We start from the raw sequence: 22,551 nt of genomic DNA on the forward strand, positions 1-22,551 counted from the left end.
TACATTGGTTGTCTTAACTGATTAAAAACAGCATAGGTAGGACTCATCTTCCAGCTTCCTAGGAGGAAGCTGATACTTTTCTAACTCTCCCATTACATCAAATTCTGGGCTTGGTATGAAGAGAATTTTGAGTAGGAAGGAAGGGGAGTGGAGGGCATATCCTCTGAGTGCAGACCTAGTCTACACAACCAAACAAAGATGACTCGCCAATGTTTTAATCATGAGGGGAATATGATCAGGAATCTTTAGTTTCTAAGGACCCAGAATTAAAATGTCCACAATTTGTAGAAGTACTTTGGTCTTCCCAACTCATAACATTTTCAGCTCAGTGAGGATGCTGGAACCAAAAGACTCAAAACTTAACAGAATCTTTGGTATATGTCCTTCTATTTCTGCTCCTCATTAGAGCCAGACGTTTAAGCAACTTTCTCTGTCCCAGGTGAGCGTGCCCCGGCATACAGGGCCTCCAAGCTAGGCCTTCTTCCATCCCACCAGCCCACCAAAGACTCCCAGAGCAGCAGGCACCCGGTGTACCTAGAATGTCGAAGCACGCTCCACTCTCCAACCGGTGTTTCCTGTACAGGTTCTTCAGGACCTTGGCACTGCCAAAGCGTTTGAAACGGCTCTTCACATTATTGTAGAACCATTCCAGAGACTGGGTTCTCAGAAGCCTGAAGAAAACACAGAATTAGAAAACAAAACATTTGCATTAAAAAATAGAATTATTAAATAATGGTTTGGAAGGACTGCCACAATACTTTGTAGCTCCTTCCACCAATATGTGGAGTTTATTTCTCTACTCCTTGAATCTGGGCTGGCCACCTGCTCTGGCCATAGAGTGGTGGAAGTGATGCTGTGGAGTCTTGAACCCTGTACCTTCCTCTCTTGCTGCTCTTGGAAGTCCTGCAACCCATCACCATGTGAACAAGCCCAAACTAGCCTTTGGGATGACAAGAGACACTTGGCCCAATCACCCCTCCTGCCCCAGCCAATACCCAGCCAACCCCTAGAAGGTGAGTAAGGCCATCCACTGCCAGTTGACTGGAGATGCATGGGTGACCCTAGGTAAGACCAGCAGAAGAACCGTCACTTGAGTCCATCCAAAGAGCAAGCTGATAAATGCTTGCCATTTGAAGCTGCTGATACATTTGTTTAATAGCAGGCTTTATATTTGACACTCTTCCTGCATTAACAACATTTCTAATTCATCTTGGGAAAATAAAAAGCACAAGTGAGACACCGGGCCCTACAGCAAGATTCTCCAGCCTCTTACTCACTCAGCCTGAAGCGCTGTGGGGAAGCAGTCCCCCGGTCAGGGCTGTAGCGGTCCAGACAAAACACTGACCTGATTCTTCTCTTTTCTGCCTGGCGAGAGCATATTTCTAAATCCTTCCATTTCAAGAACAGCTTTTGTTGTTATTTTTCTTATTATGAATTTAATAATGGATGCTCATTTTAGAAAATTCAGAAGAGCAAAATGAATATAAATGTGTCTAATTCAATGGAGGAACAAGCACACATTTAGCTGCTCTTCTTCCCCAGACGCCAGTGAAATGTGAGAAGACATCCAAAGGGAAAGAAATCTATAAAAGTGAAGATTAGAGGACAGAACAGAATCAGAGATTTTGACAGATTTCTGGAAAACTGAAAGTGAGTGAGAGCATAAAAATAACAGAATATTGTCCCTCAAAACAGACAGAAGAGGGGGAGGTCCAATTCGAAGTTGGCTGGTGCAGAGAGCAGGACTGGGTTATGAGACAGTATTCAGAAAGCTGGTTTAATGGCTGTGTAGACAACAGTGAGGGCTCTTGGCCCCATCCCTATTCCAAACAAATGGACAATCGATCCAACAATGCTTTGTCTTAGGACAAAAATAGAAAGCAGTTCTCTAAGAAAATTGAGCAATCTACTTGAGGAGGCCTAGGACTTCAATACAGGGGTTACCACCTTGCAGGGAAGCCCTCCTTGTTTGGCACTGGGGGAGCCCCCACATGCCTGCCCACCAGGTCCTATCCATGTACCCCAAAGTCAAGCCTGCTAGTTGCCTTCCTGGCTTACACACTTGGAGCTCTCTGCACAAATGTCACCGCCTTTGGGAGGCCTTTCCTGACCACCCTAGCTGAAATACCACCATCACGCCAACACATCTTCTGTCCTGTTACTCTCACACTCCCCTCATATTTCTACAGAGTGATTCTCTGTCCCTGTTGCTTAATTATCTGTAACTCATTATATATGATAATACACTAATATGTGAATTAACCACTACTTGTTAAATTGTTTATTATCTATTTCCCCCTTTCCAACAGAACACAAGTTCACGGAAGGCAGGTGTTTCCCCACTCCTGTACCCCAAGTTCCTAGACCACTGCAGCGCTCATAGTTGACACTAAAGAAAAGCTGGGACATGATGGACGGTCACTGTTTAAAACCTGTTTTTTTCACTTAACATTCCTGATTGACTTTAAGTTGTTGAATAGTCTTCCCCCACAGCATTCTTAGTAGTTTGCGAGTTCTCTATAGTATGAACACAGTGTTCTTTATACAACTGATCTCCCATCTTTGGACACTGAATTCATCCCAATTTTTTTTGTTATTAAAAACAAGTCTGTGATGCATATGTTGGCAGCTAAATGATTTCACATGTCTAGGACTGTGGATTCTAGAAGTAGAATTGCTGAGTTCAAAGACGCCAGTCTTTCAGGAAGCTTGTAGCAATTTCACTCCTCACCCGTGATGGTGTGAGATTCTAAAGTCCTCCAAGTGGCCTCACGTTGAAAAGAAATCCCCGAAGGAGGGGCCGATTGCTCCATGGCAAAGCCCACTTCCAGCCTCCAGTGCAGCACAGGAAGGAGGAGAAAAGGGGAGAAAGCAAGCATCATCGCCTCCACTCTGGTTTGGGAGACAAGATGGCATTTAGAGGCTTGTCTTCTTCATTGAGGGAGAAAGGCAGCTATAAAACAGAATGCACCAAACATATCATCCCTTTTATATAAAACTGCACTGTATCATCAGTATCATTGCTATTAATAAAAACGAATGGAATTATTTGAGTGCTTGCTTTGTCTTCAGCACTGTGCCCAAAGCTTTCCTTGAATCACTGTATTTAATTCTCCTGGAGTACAGTGCAGTGGGTAAGGGCATGGGGTCTGAGACAGGCTGGGACTGCCCAGGCTCTGGCATTTACCACCCATGTGGTCATGAACAAATGACTCAATTCCTCTAAGCCTCAGTTTCTTCATTTATAAGATGGGTATGATGACAGTGCTGGTTACCTTATAAGGCAGTTTTGAGGATTAAATGAAATAACGCAAGCAATAAGGTATCTGGCACAATGTGAGGGCTCAACAGTTTTTTTTGACAACTACACGGATGAGTTCCATTTTTATGGATGAGCAAATCAAGATGTAGTCAGATCATCTTGCCCAAAGGAGCAAGTGCCTGAGCAGAGATTCAAAAATGGGACCTCAACCACGCACACGTGCTAGTCACAGGCACCCAATGTGAAGAGCGACTGGCTCTCTCCATTGTATTTGCCTATAGCATTTTAATCTATTACAGTAAGTGTCTGTCATTTTTATAAACAGAAAAACCCATAAAGCTATTTTCAGAATTTAGAATAATATAGCAGAAAAGAAAAAAAATATGGAAGACTTTGTCCTTGGAAATCATAACCTCTGGGCTTATGATTTATTTGATAGCTTTAAAAGCACAAAAGAAATATGACTCTGGAAGAGAAATATTTTCCGGGCTGCCTCTCCACACCCTGCCCTGCTCTCTGAGCAGCTGACCGCCAGGAAGGACCTGAGCGGGAAGCTCAGCAGCTGAGCGGGTCTATGCTATTGGTGGGGGATAGTTGTTACTGCACTCCTCATTCTTCTGGAAAAAGGGCATTTCCTTCCCTTTTGGGACACTCATCCCTCCTCCCCAACTGAGTCTATGTTGTTCTGGAAAGGCTGGCCTCACTCGCTGGCAGCCATGGGGGTGGTCACATGACCAGACCTGCCAAACAGGGTCAAGGTGTGCTTGCTTTCGGAAAGAGGTGCTCCCTTTCTGCTGGACTGGCCCCATGGCAGAATGAAAGCCTGGGGCTTTTGGGGCCATCTTTGCCATCACTTGGGGATATTTGTGGCTCTCTGAACAACAGCAGATCTGATAGTGGGAAGGGACAGGATTCTCTCGACATGCTTTGAACACCTGGATCTACTTAAGCCTGAAGTCAACCCTTGGACTTTTCCATCACATGAGCCATCATTTAAACCTTTTTGAGTTGGGTCTCTGTTATTTGTAACCAAGAGTCCTAATACTTCAAGTACGTCGTAGGATGAGTTCTCCATTCCCTGGTTATATCAACTCTACGGCATTCAGAAGCACTTGAATGACCTCTAATATGGAATACTCAGCTTGCTTGAGCCTCAGAGTGGAATCAGGGCACTGCCCTGGGGCTGCTGGGAGGATGTCACTGAATCCTTAGAGAATGAGTGGCAGAACCACAGCCCGATTTGGATAGCAGAAAGCTTTTCCTTAAGAAGTGATGTGTTTTAGATTATGTTTTGACTTAGAGTTAATGTGGAAAGCTTTTCTGGAAGCCCCAGGGAAGGCTCAGTCATGATTACCCTCATTTGATATTACTGCTTTTATTTCACTTATTTTAAAATTCATAGCTCAGAGGAAACTCCCAGGATGCATGTGGTTCGTGGGGCAGAGGTGTCCAGAGAGGGCTGTGAGGACGCAGCACCCAGGGTGGACTGGCTACATGTGCTTCAGGGCCCCCCGGCCCACCCTCGGGTCTCCAGCTTCCACCTGACCAGACATGACTTCAGGGAAGGGTAGATGAGAAGTACAGAGACTTGTGTCAGCATCCTGCTGGAATGGAAGGCAGGGTGGAAGCCTGCATTCCTTCATTTGTTCACTCATTCATTCTTTCATTCCCTCACTATTTATTGAGTGCTCTAAGAGGCAGGCCCTGTGCTAGGGACACAGGGGGTGACAAAACAGATGAGGCCCCTACCCAACAGTGCTGCCAGACTAATTTCTTCAAAGAGTGCAAGAGGAGTCATGAAATGAAATCAAAAGCCAAGACAAAGGCATCTTGGGAATGGCCAGACAGTCTGTGTCCCAGGCCTTGGGTTCTGGATCATTCCCACAGATCTATGGGAAACTGGAACCAACTTGCTTTATGTCTCAAGTATTTTCTCTAAGGAGGCCCAAACTGCTGCTTCTCAGCTGAAGTAAACACATAGGAGAGGTAGCTTAGGAAGGACAGGAGACGCGCTCCTGGTGACGAGACTTGTGGTAGAAAACTTTCCAACTTATACCTGGATTGATTCCAAAAGCTTTCTGCTATCCAAATCGGGCTGTGGTTCTGCCACTCATTCTCTAAGGATTCAGTGACATCCTCCCAGCAGCCCCAGGGCAGTGCCCTGATTCCACTCTGAGGCTCAAGCAAGCTGAGCCTTTCATATTAGAGGTCATTCAAGTGCTGCTGAATGCCGTCGAGTTTTGCTCTCACCAGGGAATGGAGAGCTCATTTCTTGGAATGAGCTCAACTGCTTGATTTCCCTGGCTTCTTTTTTAAATGATCTCGAGTTATCCTTAAGGATGCTCACACAAAGATTCTTAGCTTTGTGTAATTTCATAAACTTAAGCATGATCATTTCTTTAAATACCAAAGCTTAAAAAAAAAATCAACAGCAAATGTTTAAAATTTACCAATCACAATATAGTCAGAATTGATTACTTTTAGTCCTTGGAACTACAGTTCCCTCATCTGTAAAATTAGATAATAATTTGTGCCTTACAAGGCTAAAGGAAGAATTAAATAACTCAGCTGAGAGTGCCCACAGAAAGGCCAGACCCTTGATCCCCACTGGGGATGCCAGCTGAGTCCGAATGTGAGCGAACACATCTTCCCTGCATGGTTCCCATGTAGTAAATGCTGCAAATGAGTGATTCCCAGTCTGGGGCATGCGCCCCGATGGGACAACAGCACAATCTCTTGGCAGGAGGGTTTTTCCCCAAACACACAAGTTCTTAGAGATTCTAAGACCTCTCGCTGGCACTGCTGTCTTTCTACATTCCTCCATTCCCCTGTGATGAATAACTGTTATAATGAGGCATATTACTAATGAGGCTGAAAGCTAGAATGAGAAGGACAGACTTAGATGATGTAAATAAATATATGACATAGATGTATGCCCAGACTTGTCTTCCAAGAGCTCACACAATTGTCAGGACAACAAGAAAGGGTCTAAGGGTGGAGGCAAGAGGCCAGGGCGTGGCCATCTTACTACTAAAGCTCCGTGAAGGAAGGAGTGAGTGACGGGCTCCAGGACAGGCTGGGTGAGCCCCTGAGGATTACACTGGGGAAGCACAGCGCTAGGGAGAAGGCTGAGAGAAAGAGAGTTCAAATTCTGGCTCTCTCGCCATCCTGCAAGGTCATGTCAGGCAGGGTATTCTGCCCCTTGGTGCTTCGGTCTCCTGTGTAAAGTGGAAATAACAACAGCTCCTACTCCTATAATGTAGTCAGGAGGTTAGATGGCGGACAGAAGAGGACGCATGTAGCAGAGTCTGGCACAAAACCGCTGCTCAATTTGTAGTGCACACTGTCGGTAGTGTCACCATCTCCACGGTGCAGTGTAACAGCACTGGATCTGGGCCTGAGTTCCAATCCCAGCTCTGCACCAGTTAGCTGGGTGATCTTGGGCAAGTCACTCAACCTCTCTCTGCCTCTGTTTCCTCACCTGTAAAATAGGGATAATAATGGCAGCACAGGGTTTTGGGAATAGTTGATGGGAGAATCCAAGTAAAGTGCTCAGCCCGGACACAATGAAAGCAATTGCTATCCTCGCCAAGCTCAAGGGTGTTTCAGAGGAAGCATAAGTGGACAGGAGGGCCAGGTGTCCCACTCTGAAAGTCTAACAAGAGAGCTGTGGTCTAGCACTGAGGTAGGGTCTTAGCAGGCAGACAGGTGAACAGCCCTGTTCCAGGTGGGACAAACAGCAGGAGGTAGGACTACATGCTGCCTGCCATCAGAAATAAGCATACTTAACCCACCTTCACAGACTGAGCAGTCTACCTTCCTTCTCTCCCTGCGCCCTCCCAACAGTCTGCTACCTCTGTATGGAGGTTCATACCTGACAAAGTGCTTTCAGGAGGTGTACATTCCTATGGTCTAGCAATTTCATTCTTGGAATCTCCTCAGAGAAGCACTCACATGTGTCCCTGGGGTGTTCACTGAAGCTTTGCTTGTAACAGAAAAAATGTAAATAACCTTGGTCCATTCATTCATTCATCCATTTATTCATTCACTTACTTACTCATTCATCAAATATATACTGAGCACCCACCATGTGCCAGGGGCTGCTGTGAGCACTGAATATACCGCAGGGGACAAATGCACACGGCTCCAGTCTCAAGATGTTTACATGCCAGTGTAAGAGGCAGGAGGCTGACTGACAAACAGCTAGATATATTCTCTGTCAGGCATAGCAAGCGCCGTGAGAAGAAATGCAGCAGGATAAAGAGCGAGAAAGGGGCTCAGTGGGAAAGTGGAGCTACTGTATGTAGGGCGGTCAGGGAAGGCTTCTCTGATAAGGTGTCTTTTGAGCAGAGACAAGAAGGAGAAGAAGGAGTGAGCCATGTGGAATTTGGGGCAAGAACATTCCAGGTGGAGGGAATAGGAAGTGCAAATGCTCTGAGGCCGGAGCTTGCTTTGCGTGTCTGAGCAACAACAACAAAGAAGTCAATGTGTCTGGAGTAGTGTGAACAAGGTGGGGAGTCCATCAATACGAGAATGGTTAAATAAACTGTGATTTATTCATTCAATAAAAGATTATACAGCTGTATTAAGTGAATAAGTCAGATCTACTCTTATCAACATGTTTAACCTAAAAAACAATCTTCAGGGCCCTGTGTGCAGCATGATGCCATTAATGTAAATTAGAAAAATCAAAGTGATCGTATATATATATATATATATGTTATATGTACTTAAATACTATATACAATACTATATATATATATTTAGTCATACATAAGTTGCAAAATCAAATAATATGCAGGGGAACAATAAATCCAGCTTCAGGGAGAAAAGGGAATGGAGTCAGAGAGAAGCTCACAATGGAGCTTCAATGATATCGGTAATGTTTTGTCTCCTTAAAATCTGCTATGGTGGGTCCATGAGAGTTGTCAGATCAGGATGATTGGCCAAGAGAGTCTTTATAGCACGCCAGGCACTTTGGAGCATGTCTGAAACATTCTATACTGCAAACACAAGAAAGCCCAATAGAATGCAAAGCACACATACTTTCCACCTATTGTCCTCATTCTTGTTGATACAGCGTCATCCAACTTTCTCATCTCTTCTCTGAGCACAGCCTAACTGGAGCACTTCATAGCACTGTTTTAATTAATTATTTAGGATCTGTCTTCACTGCTAAGTGTCCGTAAAGAGAAGGAGCTTCTGCAGACACTTCACAGTTCATACTATTACACCACATCTCCTAAGATGATCTTTGCAAAGAGAACAAGATTATATCCCTTGATGTTTTTTTTTGTAAACCCAAAACACAACCGCCTCTTAAGCTCTTCTCTTCCTTGGCTTCACAGGAGGGTTTTAAAGCTGTGATAGATGAATTCTTATTTTCATGGCTGATTCAATAGACATAAATTTCCTTAAAACACCTTCCTGCCCTGCCCTGCTCTTTTTCATGTACTCTCTCTGATTCCTTCAGCTCCATTACTCTAGACACCACTCAGCACAGCCTTCTGCATTCTCCCCAGCAATGAATCCTGTGTAGGGCTCCACAGTGATCTCTGACCTACATATCAGCTCATCAGGTTTTTGCTAGATTCCACCATGAGCCTATGGCCCATTAGCCAACATGAACATCTCCACGGCAGTGTTGTAGCTTCAGCAAAGGCATCTGCTGCAAGACTCTGAGGAAGGAGGGTTGGACTGGGATTGGGGAACATGTCCAACTCCAGGTTGGACCACTAGTTCATGCTGTGTGACATTGGGGGGCTCAGCCGCTGGACACCATCCCCATCTTTTTGCATTGCTCTGGTGTATCATGGGATCAGGCAAAGACTTTGCACCATCCCCGGAGAGAGTCTATTGGTGAGACAACCCTCTGGGCAGCCAACGTCCAAACTGGGAAGGAAGGGCTGAACAGTGACCTAGCACTCCCCAGGTGGGGCTTCCTGAAGAGGTCTACCCTGTGTCAGATTTACTGAGAGATCAAAACCCTGAGGGAAGTCAGGGCTTCTGCCTGTCTAGCCCTGGTCTGCCCTGGCCCAGGATAATACACAAAAATGTGAACTTATACTTTTCATCCCCATAGCTCTCAGACTTCTGGGGAATTGGTCAGCCACCAAAACAGTCCAGTGCCTGAGGTATAAAAATGCAACAACATCAAGATTGAGGAGTTACAGGCAGGCATGGAGAAGGACTCGTAAACACAGCTTCAGTCAAAACAGAGCATCTCTTGTCCATAGCGCCAAGGGCTGATCTGCTCACCGTGCAAAGTGGAGCAGGGAAGAATATTTTTTGGGTAACATCCTGAATGGCACCTGGGGACACACTTTGGGTTAAAGTTCTCTTTAGCAGCTAAATTCCAACCCCCGCAAAAGGTGAAGCTCCTTTCTTACAGCTGCAGAGAACAAACCGCATATTTTCTAGGCTCTCTATAGCTTTATTTTTCTCTCTCTCAGCCTTGCCCCATTACCTGCTGTCACAATGTCTTCACTAATTCCCAGCTCAAGGAAGGCATCTGGAAGAACACCAGCGACTCCATAAGCATTAAATATACTGATGTCTTAAAAAATGACATAAGCACATTTTGGACTCATTTCACCATCATTTATTGACAGCCTCCTCCACCTGAGCTTCTTGAAACGGCATCTTTTCTGCATGGAGAGAACTCTTGTTTCTGTGTCTAGAATTCAGAATGAGCCCCTCCAACAAAGTAGAAGCACATTGAGAGAAGTTTTCATTTTTTAAAAATTAAAGATATTTTTCCAGCTAAGAGAAGTTTTGAAAAAGAAAAGATATAGAAGAGGGGGAAACTTGTCTTATCAGATATTAAAATAAATGACAAATATATAATAATTAAAACAGTGTGGCATGTTAAAAAACATAACTATAAATAGGAAAAAACCACCTGGAAAAAAATGTACCAAATATAACTGTTGAAATCTCTCAATAGTGGTATTATGGGTAACTTTTATTTAATTTTTCAAATAGCATAAACATACACTATTTTATAAACAGAAAAGAATGATACTACATCTTTATGAAGTTTTCCAAGTAAAAGTAAGACCGTATCCTCCTAAAGTGTATTAGGAAGGCCCGTAGCCACGGGAAGAGAGTGTGGCACTCCAGCCCCCTCACTTATTTGTGTGTGATTTGGGGACAGTCAGGAATTACTCTCTTTGAATCCCAGTCTCCTCCTTTAAAAATGGTGTTCACAAAATCTACCTCCTAGGTCATGAAATCAAGGACAACGTCCCGAGGCACCTATTTTGATGCTGGTACATGGTAGAAACGCATCCAGGAGGGAGGGAGACAGGCTCCAAGAAACATGGTAGGAAAAGAAGCCAAAAAACCTATGGATAAGTCTAAATCACAGTTGGTGTAGAATATAAAAATTAAATTTAAAAAAGTACCAAGGTTTGCTCACATGGCTTTGAGAGTCAGAGGAGTTCACTATTCCCTGGCAGTAGAAATAATCAACAAAGAAGCTGCATTCACCTTTTCTGGGAGGAGCTGCAATTCTTCACATTTCTCAAATATAATTCCCAGAGATGGTAAGGACCGTCGATCTTTACGGAGTTTAGTCCAGTTCAGGCACATTTTTGAGCATTTCCTGTGCCAAGTCCAGGGCAAGGTTCTGGGGCACAAAGGTGAGTAAGCCCAACTGGTGCTTCAAGGAGCTCACAGTCTAACAGGGAAGGATGCCTCCTGGCTTGGACAAGGAGGGCATAAGGGTCACAACTAACCAGGATAGGGAATCTAGGAAGAGGACCAGGTTTGGAGGGAAGTGGTAAATTCAGTCAGGACACCTGAATTTGGGGTGCCCACCACATCCCCAGGTAGCAATACCTGGTGGGCATTTGGATATACTAGTCAGGGGCTTAGAAGGATAGAAGTCTGGGCTAGAAATATAGATTTGGGAGTCTTTGGTCTACAGCAGTATTAAAATCAATAATTGGTGTATTGGAAGTATAAATCGTCATTATCTCTATTTTACGAGGAAAATGGAAAGAAGTAATTTGCTGTTATGTCACTGACTGAACTAGAAACAAATCTGGGAACAGACTGTATACCCCATTTTTGGGTCAGTGCCTTAATGTCTAATCAGGTTGCTTTCCTTCCAGAAACCCCAGTTAGTGTTCTTATTGCAAATTAGGACTTTTCCTTCAAAGTTTAAGCAAATGAGAAGCCCCATGAATCAAGGAATCAGAAGAAAAATCTAAAATCATTGTACTGTTTCCTAAAAAAACTACTTATGTTATGAATACTAATCACGTCAAGGGTCTTGCTGTGTCAGCAGTTTTCTAATTTTTTTCTATGACATGAATAAATTTGTAAACACGATGCATTCTCACCAGAAGACAGACTGGTATCACATAACTCAACACAAGAACAGCACTGAGATTACAATCACATGGAAGCTCCACCCAGGAAAGCCAGACTGACTTTGGTTCCTTAGATTAAAACAATCCAACTGTGAGAAGGATGGAGCTGCTTACATAAACTGCTCAGATTCTGGCGGCTAGTGAGGAAGCAAGGTTTCCCCAGGCCCTCAGCCCCAGCATGGCCCGGCACTGTGCAAACTGACTTCACTGTGGGGAGACTGAGATTCTGCAGATCTCCCTACTTCCAGGATGGTCCTCAGACCAGCAGTTTGGGCACCTTCTGGAAGCTTAATGGAAATGCACAATCCCAGCCCTCCATCCCTGCTGAATTCAACCTGCATTTGAGCAAGATTCCCAAGTGATTACTAAGTTCACCAAAGCTTGATAAGTGCTGGCCTAGCAAAATTAGCTGGGTGGGTTTTGAATTAGCACAATTTTTTTTCTTTTAAACTCTAACCACAATCCACTTAGGTAGGACAAGAGACTTGTTTCACTCCTTCACACTTTTCAGGGAAAAAGAACTGAACTGGGTGATAAAAAGTTTTGAAGAGGAATAGAATAATTAAAACAACACTCCCGGGGCTGGCCTGGTGGCGTAGTGGTTGGGTTTGTGCGCTCCGCTTTGGTGGCCTGGGATTTGCAGGTTCGGATCCCGGGTGCAGACCTGGCACCACTCGTCAAGCCATGCTATAGTGGCATCCCACACAAAATAGAGGAAGATTGGCACAGATGTTAGCTCAGCGACAATCTTCTTCAATCAAAAAGAGGAAGATTGGCAACAGATGTTAGCTCAGGGCCAATCTTCCTCACAAAAACAAAACAAAACAAACAACACTTTCAAATTCAAATGCATTAATTATAAGAAAATAAAATGCCAAAAATACTGTCGATACAAATTCAAATCATTATACACAGTAAGCTTCCCCGCAAAATCTACAATAAACTAAATTGATAATGATGAAACTAAACTAACATTACTTTGTTGGTAAAAATTAAGAAGAGCAGCAGTGAAAATCTATGACCAACTCAAGATGGCCTTGACGATATATGGATAATGGAGCATCCCCCCTGAAAACCGTAGGAACGTCCACGATCTGTGAGCTCTGCTTCAGTTTGTGCAGAATACAGAGGAAGATTCAGCAAGCACTAACAATGCACTGAACAGTAGTAAAAGAGAAAGAACTCTAGGTCTTTCAAACAGAGGGACTTCAATAGAGGCAGTTGGCTATATAGATGATGAAACTGCTGAGACTCCAAAGAGATGACAGTGAGGCATCCCAGAGACTAGCAGCAGGGAGAAGCTGCTACCACTCCAGGGCCAGAGGACAAGGAGGATGTGGCATTAGCAGGAGTAGTGTCCTGCAGCCAGGAGCTGGGGCCACAGAGGTGATGTAGCTGCTGCCAGAGACACTGCCTAAGGCAGAGAGACAGGGGCAAATAACCCATACACTGTTTTCTCTTTTCCTTCTGCCCTCTCATCCCCCTCCAGGGCCTGCTATTGGCCAAGCTCAGAAGAGAGCCTGGGAACAGGGTAGAGCAAGGAAAGGCCAGGACGCAGGGTCTGGCAGCACACAGATAATGTTAGCTTATGAACACCAGATTCCAGCAACACTTATTAACTCACTTAATAGGTTACCACTAAGTAGCCTTAGTTTTAAGTAGAAACCTAAGTCTGTAGAATTGTGACCCATTTTCCCAGAAGAAGAGAAGAAAGGAACTATGTTTGGGGATTGGTTTGCAGCCTATAAGAAGCATCTCTGTGCCCCCAGAACACTTTAGGAATTGCTGGGGCAGGGCGGACAATGGGCTGGACATGAGACTGAACTTTAGCACTTACCACCTGTGTGACCAAGGGCACCCTACTAACCTCTGTGGATGCAGTTTTCCTCATCTGCAAAATGGAGATGCTATATTTACCTGGTAGAGTCTTATGAAGCATCTTTGACCTAAAATGCTTACACATCTGCTATAGAACTCAAGCATTAAGCACAAAGAGAATGGTAGTTATTTAATCTTGGAAGAAACTAAACATCCATTAAACTTAAGTTCTGTTACAAGAAAGTCTTTTCCTCTAAAGAAGTAAAATCAAAGAGCCACCCTTCCCCTATGTGGACCACAATGTAGCATCAACAGGAGGAACTTGGTTTATCCATTAGGGCCAATAATTGACATGAATTGATATCAAGCTGTGCAGGGACAGGCTGCACTCAACGACAGCACGCACTGCTTCTCCTGCCAGCAGAGGCTGGTGGAGCCTAGAACTCTCTACCTGGGTGTGTCACCCTGCTGATGGCAGCTCACCCAAATGAGTGCTCAGCATTGAGGAAAGGCCTAGGGATGGCCTTGGTACCAGAATCAATTGGTCTTATTCTAAATAACTTTTTCTGAATAACTCTTTGAGTACAGTGCCCCTAAAATAAACTCAAGTCAGGACTACCCAACTTACCAAAAAAAACCCTACTAAACAAACAAACGTTTTTTCTCCCGCAAATCTGATCCTAGGCAGTTTATTTAAGCTAGCAGAGGTTTTGCTTCTCCGGACGCAAATAGAGATAATAAATATTTCACTACATTTTTATAAAGGTTAAATGACATAACACACGAGAGGCTCTCTGCACAGCATCTCACTCAGTAAATCCTCAGTACATGTTATTTCTCATTATCATCAACATTATTTTATCCTAAGCCCTCTGCATCCTTTTTTGGAAGCATGTGGATATAATCAATAAATAAAGAGTAAAAATAGATTTCAAAGAAAATGTAATCATTTTGCACATTACATCGTAGCTAAAAACTTAGACTTCAGGGCTAAGGTGATTCTTAACCTTTAGAAGTTTGAAACTTGTTAATACCCCACCCCAGAGTTCCTGATTGGGTAGGTCAGAGTGGGGCCCAAATATCGGCATTTCTGATAGATCCCCAGGAGATGAGATGCTGCTGGTCTGAGGACCACACTTTGCGAACCACAGATTCAAGGACAGGTTTGGGGTGTTTTGAAGAGTACACAAAGATATTATGGATTCAAAGCTGTGGACAAAACAGAACAACAGTCAGGTGTTTGGAAAATAAGACTCCTTCAGCCCTGACAGCATGAAAGCCCTTGAGCACCAAGTCAGAGCAATCAGTTTTGAAAAGTCAAGAGAGACTGAGAGGCTGGATGGAAAAGAACAGCCCTCACACTGGGACCCCTGAGTGTGTCACTAGGAATTTGCAGACAGACACGGCCAGGAGGCAGGAAGTGTCATGTTCAGTTGATACGTGACAATTGCCATTAATGTGAAGCCTCTTGCTAAGGGTGAGAAGCTGGAGTTGACACATAGCAAGAAGGAAGAAAAGCCTGGAACAGAAGTGAGGAGATGTCTTTGTGACATACCCACAGCTGTCCCTGGGCCCTCTATGCACAATTTCTCTAATCCTCACAGCAACTAGAGGGAAAGAAATGAAGAAACTGAGGTTGAAGGAGGGTCAAGACATCCAAGGTCGCACAGCTAGTAGATAGCAGGACTAGGATACGAAGGCAGGTCCATCTGGCTGCAAAGCCCCTATGTCTACTGGACCACAAGGACTATGGATATAATACGGAAACACTCACCCTGCATGTCCCATATGGCAGGCAATGTTCTAAGCCCTTTATACAAATTGATCTATTGAATTCTCACAACCACCCTGTGGGGTAGGGACTCGTATTAATCACATTTCACAGAGGATGAACTGGAGGATCCAGAACCCACCTGATGACATACGGCCAGTAAGAGGCGGAACCAGGATTTGAGCCCATCAGTCGGGCTCCAGAGCCTGTGCCCATCGCGGTTGCACTGAGCAGCTCTCCACTGTAAGGGAGAGGATTCAAAAGAGAAAGATAATAAGCCAGGCAGAGGTGTGTGGCTTGTCCAAAATTATGGAGGAGATGAGGAAGCAGCTGAGGAAGAATCCTTGCAGGCAGAGCTGCGTGCCTCAGGGGTCTGTGTACAGACCCCAGCTGCCCTTCCCTCCAGCCACCTTCCACTGATACAATTAGACTCACCTTCTCTGGATCCAATCAGATTCTTTCTTCACCCACTACTCCACTGGAACATCCCTGCCAGACCTGCACCAAATCCCAAATACCCACGTGGGCCAGCCTTTCTCTTCAGGATTGAGCTTCCCTGCAAAGCCACAAACAGGGACAAGAGTGCGTGCAGGGAGGAGAGATGGGCTGGCACAGGGCTCCAGTCGCCGCAGACTGGCTTTTCTGAGCTCATCTGCAGGTCACTCTCCTTGGCTGCCCTGACTCTCTGCTCCCTCTCTGTCACCACCAGCATCAGCTTTGGCTACAACGGTGACCAGTCCTGCTCCTTTTCCCAATGACCCGACCAAGTGTAGAAGTTCCTTCTTCCTCAGAGAGAACCATTCATGACTGTAAAAACCAAAAGATGCTAAAGTCACAGAGAGGATTCACAAAGGGCCTCCTCCAGTGAAGGAATCTGGCCTGAGTAATTCTGTGATTTCACTTTGTGTCCACAGCTGGCACTGAGATCTCTAAGTTTCTGGATGCTTTGGCATCAAGCTCTGAAGGGAATGTTTTTCCACTTGGTAGGTTAAAGATGGCTTCAAATTCTTTGCTATTCCTCCCGTTGAAAGGTGGAGTCTAAATTCCCTGTCCCTTGAATCTGTGCTTGTCCAATAGAATGTGACAGAGGTGATGTTTTGGAATTTCTGAGGCTAAGTCATAAGAAGTCCCGCACCTCCATTCTGGGCTGCTTGGAGCATTCTGTCTGGTCACCCTGGGCTGCTGTGTAAGAGACAGAGCTATCCTGAGACTGGTAGGGTGCAGAGATCACGTAGGGAGGCCACAGGAGAAACCTCATGTACATGGAGAGAGAAAGACAGCTGCCTGGCTCCAGCCACAGTCAATGAGTCCTTCCATCTGAAGCCCCATTTTCTTTTTTCTTTTTTTTTAAAATTTTTTTTGTTTTTTCTTCCCAAATCCCCCCCAGTACATAGTTGTATATTTTCAGTTGTGAGTCCTTCTAGTTGTGGCATGTGGGATGCTGTCTCAACGTGGCCTGATGAGCGGTGCCATGTCCACGCCCAGGATCCGAACCAGTGAAGCCCTGGGCCACTGAAGCAGAGCACGTGAACTTAACCACTCGGCCACGGGGCCAGCCCCTGAAGCCCCATTTTCAATGAAGAGAACTGCCCATGTTTGGCAATGTCTCTGACCAAATGATAATCTTAAATAATTTTTAATTATGTTCAAGTTACTAAAACTTCTTTCACAGGATGCCAGGGTGACTGGTAGTGTTAAAAAAAATTCTTAAGAACACTTCCAAATTTGGATAAGATTGCACTAAGCAAAACTCATGAATCAGCTTTAGATGATCCAAACACAACGGTGATTTTTATTACAAATTATTGATATTGCATGCTGCCTAAAACTATGTCAGAGGAAACTTCTACAGGATTTAAATCATCAGACACTATTTAAGGGCCAAATCACTGGCTGCTTTTTTGTAAATCCGATATATTCATAGAAAATAACTTTTCTCACATTAAAAATTCAAAATCTGTAGACCTTTTGGTTAATTTTCATACCCCCATTTCAGTGTGAAATTAGAATGTCTATAATCGCTTTAATTCCTACTTGATACACACTTTCTCCATAATAATGGATACTCTCATCCAGTAAGTCATACAGTTCCAATTTCTTTTTCATTGATTTTCAAATTTGGGAGGTATATTAATTTCTCTTGTTAAAGTTTTATATTCATCAAACAGACTTTCAGAGTTACTTTCTCTCATTTATTGCAACTTGCAACTCTCAGTTGAAATGAGATAACAAAGAAGTAAATTTTGAAAATACTATTGATGAGTGTACTTCCATGAAGACCAGGAAAGTAAAGTTATGTTACGTTTTTTTTTAAACTTAAAATAATGTAAGTTTAATACACCTACTTTTCAATTTTTCAATATTTTTTCAGATATTTAATATTCTAGAAAAAGTAATCATTAAAAATACATAAAAATATTATGTAGGGGAACATATATTTCCTTTGTCTCACTCTCTAAAACACAGACTTTTACTAGATCTTGTCTTTATTTAAAATTTTTATATTTTGTTCTTTATGAATTTTTTGCATTAATTTTGATTTTTAAAAATACTGCACTATCATTTATCTCGATTATTAGGTTTTTTGGCACTGCCTTAACATTTGTGCCCAAGGTGAATACCTTGCTCACCTCACCCTAACCCCTGTCCTGACAGGGCCATGCCATGGCAGCACCTTTGACTCTAGGGTTCCCTGGTGGCAGTGGGGTGCCTGGTGGAAGACAGCCATGCCAGTGGAAAGGGAAAAAGTGCCCAATGAAGCAGAAGATCCCAGGAGGAGAGGGTAGATCCCAAAAAGTACAGTGGAGGTACCCAAGGGAGTATGCTGGTGAATGAATGTAGTGATGCTCAGAATATACTGGGGATGAGGAACAGCAGAAAAAAGTTAAAAAAAAAAATCCATGGATGCCACGCGTTAATTGTTGAGACTTGTGCCCTTGGAGACTCCCAGAAATCCATGGGAGTGGGGTGGGGAGAAGAGCATTGAAGGAGGCTGGGGTCCTGCAATTAGTAGTTAGGGATAAAAACCAATGGAACACCATTACCCAAGAAAGGTCTATACAAGAATACATTTCTGAAATGGTCTGAAGATGGATGTGTCAGGATATCCTCTGTCCCTTCTAGGACTTTCCCAGGTGTCATTCACGGGGCTTGTGCACAGCAGTGCCTGCTCTTTGCAGCCACTCTGGCCTCAGCAGGACCTGCCCTGCTGTCCCTCTCTGGCCTTCAAGGAGCCCTCTCCACACTTGAGGCCATTGGCACTGACCTTGCCCTGAACTTTTCCATTGCTCAGGTGGTCTCCATGGCTCTCGGCTCCCCCCTCACGCTTGATTCATTCCTCTCTGCATGGTTCAGCGACTTTGACTCATATTCAATCAGGCAGTTGTCAAGCCTGGGGGGATGAGGAATGAAATGGTTTCTTTAAGTCTGGGCTATTTGGAGGCAGGAATAAATGTCATCTGAATATGGCTTTTCTTTTGCCTTCTTATTTATAAAGCTGATTGGGACTTACTTCTTCTACTTGTCAGAATCAACTTGAAGTGAGTAACAAAATTTACTGTATTTATCTGAAAGCTGCTGTCTTGCTCAGTGGCAGCAATTTGCACTCCGAGCCAAGCTGGCCCAGAACGGAAACCCTGCATCCTCCCTGTGTTAATCTGCGTGATCTGGGGACCGAGACAGCAAAGAACGAACAGCACATACAGATTCTTTCACCAACCACATCACTCAGTGTGTGACCCTGAAGACATCAGTTTCTGTTTCTGCATCTCACCTCCCTCATCCTCGGGATACAAGTGGTCACAACTTCCTCCAAATTTCCAGAGACGCACAGTTGCATCGGATACTGCCTCACCTCTCAGTGCCAGTTTTGCGCTCATAACATCTTCACATTCATATTAAAAAATACATGGGATTCCCTTTTTGGTTTATCCATCTGTTTGATTAATGGTAACATTATGCTATATAGTGAGGTGCTTTCCCTTTAAATTAAGTTCCAACCTGGTTATTGGAACAAGAAGATGATCTGATTACTGTTAATATTAGCCAATTCTGGACTTAGCTATAATGTACACATAATGCATTACTGTGAAAATCAAAAGGCAAGGACTTTGCTATATTAAGTGAGTGGTTAAAGACATCATAAAAACGTCACTGTTTGTTCATAGTAAAACACTTAGATTGGAGCTGTTGGGGCTGCCGTGTAATTAATGTCTGCCACCTACTGAACGCTTACTGCATGCCTGCCATCTTAGTTCTCAAAACTAAATCATGAGACAGGTATTATTTTGTGAAAACAAAGGCTACATAGCTGGTCAACGGTGAAGCTGAGATCCTCTCTCTCTTTCTGTTGGTTAATTTTTTTAAATAAAAAAAAAGGAATAGATGGGTCATAGTGTCTAAAATTTCAGTCTCCTGCTGACTCATGTTCACCATCTATCCAGTTCCCTTCTCCAGAGGCAAACAATGCTATCAGCGTCTTATGCAGCTATGCACACACAAGGAAAGACTCACAAAAATATTCCCCTTTCCCTCCTTTTCTGCACAAACAGCAGTATGCTGTGAAACACTGTTGCGTACTTGCTGGTTCACAAGTACACATGCTGGAGATCATCCCATATTACAAATACAGAGCCTCCTAATTTCTGTTTAGGGGTATATTATAATTTATTTAACCTGTGCCCTACTGGTTGGCATTTAAATTGTTTCCTAATTTGCTGTTACATCAATGTGGCAGGGAATGGCCTTCATATCCACCCTTTTGCATATAGGTGAATGGATCTGCAAGATACATTCCTAGAGGTGGAATTGCAGGGTTGAAAAGTATCTGCATTTGAATTTCACAAATATTGTCCTATAGGGGTTATCCCAACTTATAGTCCCACAGCAACACATGAGTTTCCTGCATCTTTGCCAATACAGGTTGTTATCAAGTTTTTTGATCATTGCCAGTCTAACAGATGAACACTGGCGTGCCACTGTAGTTTTAATTTGCCTTTATCATATTATGAGGGAGGCTAAGTGTTGTTTTGCTTGTTTAAGAGCTATTTTCATTTCATTTTCTGAAAACTCTTTATTTACTCTCCTTGTCCCTTTACCTATTAAGTTGTTGGGCTTTTTCTTTTGGATTTGAAGGAGTCTTTGTATGTTAGTCCAATTCTAACCGAAATTAAGTTTGATATCAAGCAGAGGGTAAATATCCAAATTTATTCATTTCCCAGATGGAAGTGAGATTTGAACCCAGGTATGCCTACAAAGCTGCCTCCCATGATATCCTAGCCCTGCTGTTACTCTTTTGCCTCTGCGTTAACAGACTGCACCAGGGAACCGATATACTATATTGACAATAACAGATGATATTTTCTTCAGATGTGCCAATATCACCCTCAAGGGAAGAAAGGATGCCAAGGTACATGAAGGCACTGGACATGGATAATATAAGACATTTCAGTTTGGAAATATAACACCTAAGTACACAGCAGTGGGAATAGTCTGGAAAGAAGGAGAACATATATGGACAGAAGGAAACCAATCAAAGGTTACTTTAAGCAGAGAAGGATGACAGCTAACAGGGTGGCGTGTGTGACACAATGTTAATGGAATTCAATTTGTATATACACAATAGCAATAACGTAGCTTTGGTGAGCTCACACGTTGTAGTTTAAAGCTCTCATTCTGTTGCTCCTATTCTGCTTTCACATATCATGTGTCTTTCCAGGTCCTCAGATCAACACGTTTAGATGGAGTATAAAATATTTTCATTAATTTAATTATCAAATTTTCCTAAACTGACCACCAAAAGGTGGTGTACTTAGTTACAAAAATTTCAAAATAATAAACTTTTATAAAGGGGGTAAAAAATTATTGAAAGGCGCGTGTGCCCTTACTGGATGCTACAATAATTCTAGTAGCAAACTGCAAAAAAGGCCACAGCCGCAGGCTCAGCTACTTGCCCCAGACTGTGAGACTGAGATGGGAGAGAAAGGAAAGAGAATAATTAACACAGGTGTGGCCTCCATTCATTGTAAACTTATGAAACTATGGAAAGGAACAGGATGGAATAGATGTTGGCATGACACACGAGAAAAAGGCTTCACAGCCAACATAACAGTTTAACTGAGATTGCAAAGAAATGTTTTAACTTCTCCAAGTCAAAAAATCATTTTAATGTTTTTAAAATACACTTGGGAATTGATTTGAGGCTAAGAACTCGCAATCTACACACAGCATGTTCTGTTCTGTTCTCCAGCCCTGTGAGCATCCTGTGCAGTCCATCAGAATCCGAGATGCCATAGTCTAAACCCCTAGCTTAAAAATGGTGCCACCCAGGCTGGCCCAGGGCAGTGGTTAAGTTGGTGCTCCCTTTTGGTGGCCCGGGGTTCACTGGCTCGGATCCTGGATGCAGAGCTATTCACCACTTATCAAGCCATGCTGTGGTGGGCATTCCACATATAAAGTAGAGGAAGATGGGCACGGATGTTAGCTCAGGGCCAATCTTCCTCAGTAAAAAGAAGAGGATTGGCAGTGCATGTTAGCTCAGGGCTAATCTCCCTTAAAAAAAAAATGGCACCTCTCAACCTGAGACAAAGATGCAGACAGACAGGCCCTTCCTACTCTGGATCAGACAAAATGGGGCAAAGCCAAAGATTGCTGAATTTAGAGGAAATAAAGTGTTAGAAGCAATGAGCCCTCCTCTCCTTCCTCTACTCCCAGAAGCAAGAGAAAAATGAAAGAGGTCCTTATGTAGTTGGGTGTTTTTGGTGGAGGAAGAGTTCCTCAGAGTAGAGAATGGTTTCCATCTAGAAATTTCTGAAGATGGCAGTACCAGAGAAGCATCATGGGCTGTCAGATAGAGGGGAGGGCAGTCTAAGTTGTTCCTTGGAGAGTGTGAACCACCCTCTATTTTCTGAGGGCCTACAATGGCGTGCAGGAGGTGTGAATGCTTCTGCTTGCGGAAAGTCAGCTGAAAGGTAAGGGTTTCAGGAGATCCCAGCATCAGGGGCAAGAGGATATACATCAGAGGGATGTGACTGCGTGCCCATTCTGGGACCCCGGGGAAGATGTGACTGGAAACTCAGAAGGATGGCCAGCCCCAGAGAGCCACATGGGGGTCAGGTGAACACTGCAGCTCCTTTAAGAACATTCGAGAATTCAGACTCTTCACTAGTCCATGCCAATTTTGACTCCTGTTCCTCCCAACCTTGGTCACGCTGTGGAGTTGTCGTTACCTGCACTGGCATAGGCTGTCACCATTGCAGAGTGAGGGGGCAGGAGGATGTGGATCTCTGAGCCCAGTTTTGGTGTTTTCGCATGTGCTTCTTGTG

General features: G+C 43.8%; 1 protein-coding gene across 5 annotated transcripts in view; it reads right to left on the reverse strand.

Annotated features, from left to right (window-relative positions):
* Positions 1–22,551, reverse strand: part of MYRIP (myosin VIIA and Rab interacting protein) — a 338,714-nt gene that overhangs the window by 88,501 nt on the left and 227,662 nt on the right. For all 5 annotated transcript variants that reach the window (XM_046645553.1, XM_046645535.1, XM_046645545.1 and 2 more), the window contains one exon: positions 535–671. In XM_046645553.1, coding sequence (XP_046501509.1) covers positions 535–671 — 137 coding nt within the window. The remainder of the gene's footprint in view (positions 1–534; positions 672–22,551) is intronic.

Source organism: Equus quagga, chromosome 1 (genome assembly GCF_021613505.1).
Source record: "Equus quagga isolate Etosha38 chromosome 1, UCLA_HA_Equagga_1.0, whole genome shotgun sequence".
Classification (NCBI taxonomy): domain Eukaryota; kingdom Metazoa; phylum Chordata; class Mammalia; order Perissodactyla; family Equidae; genus Equus; species Equus quagga.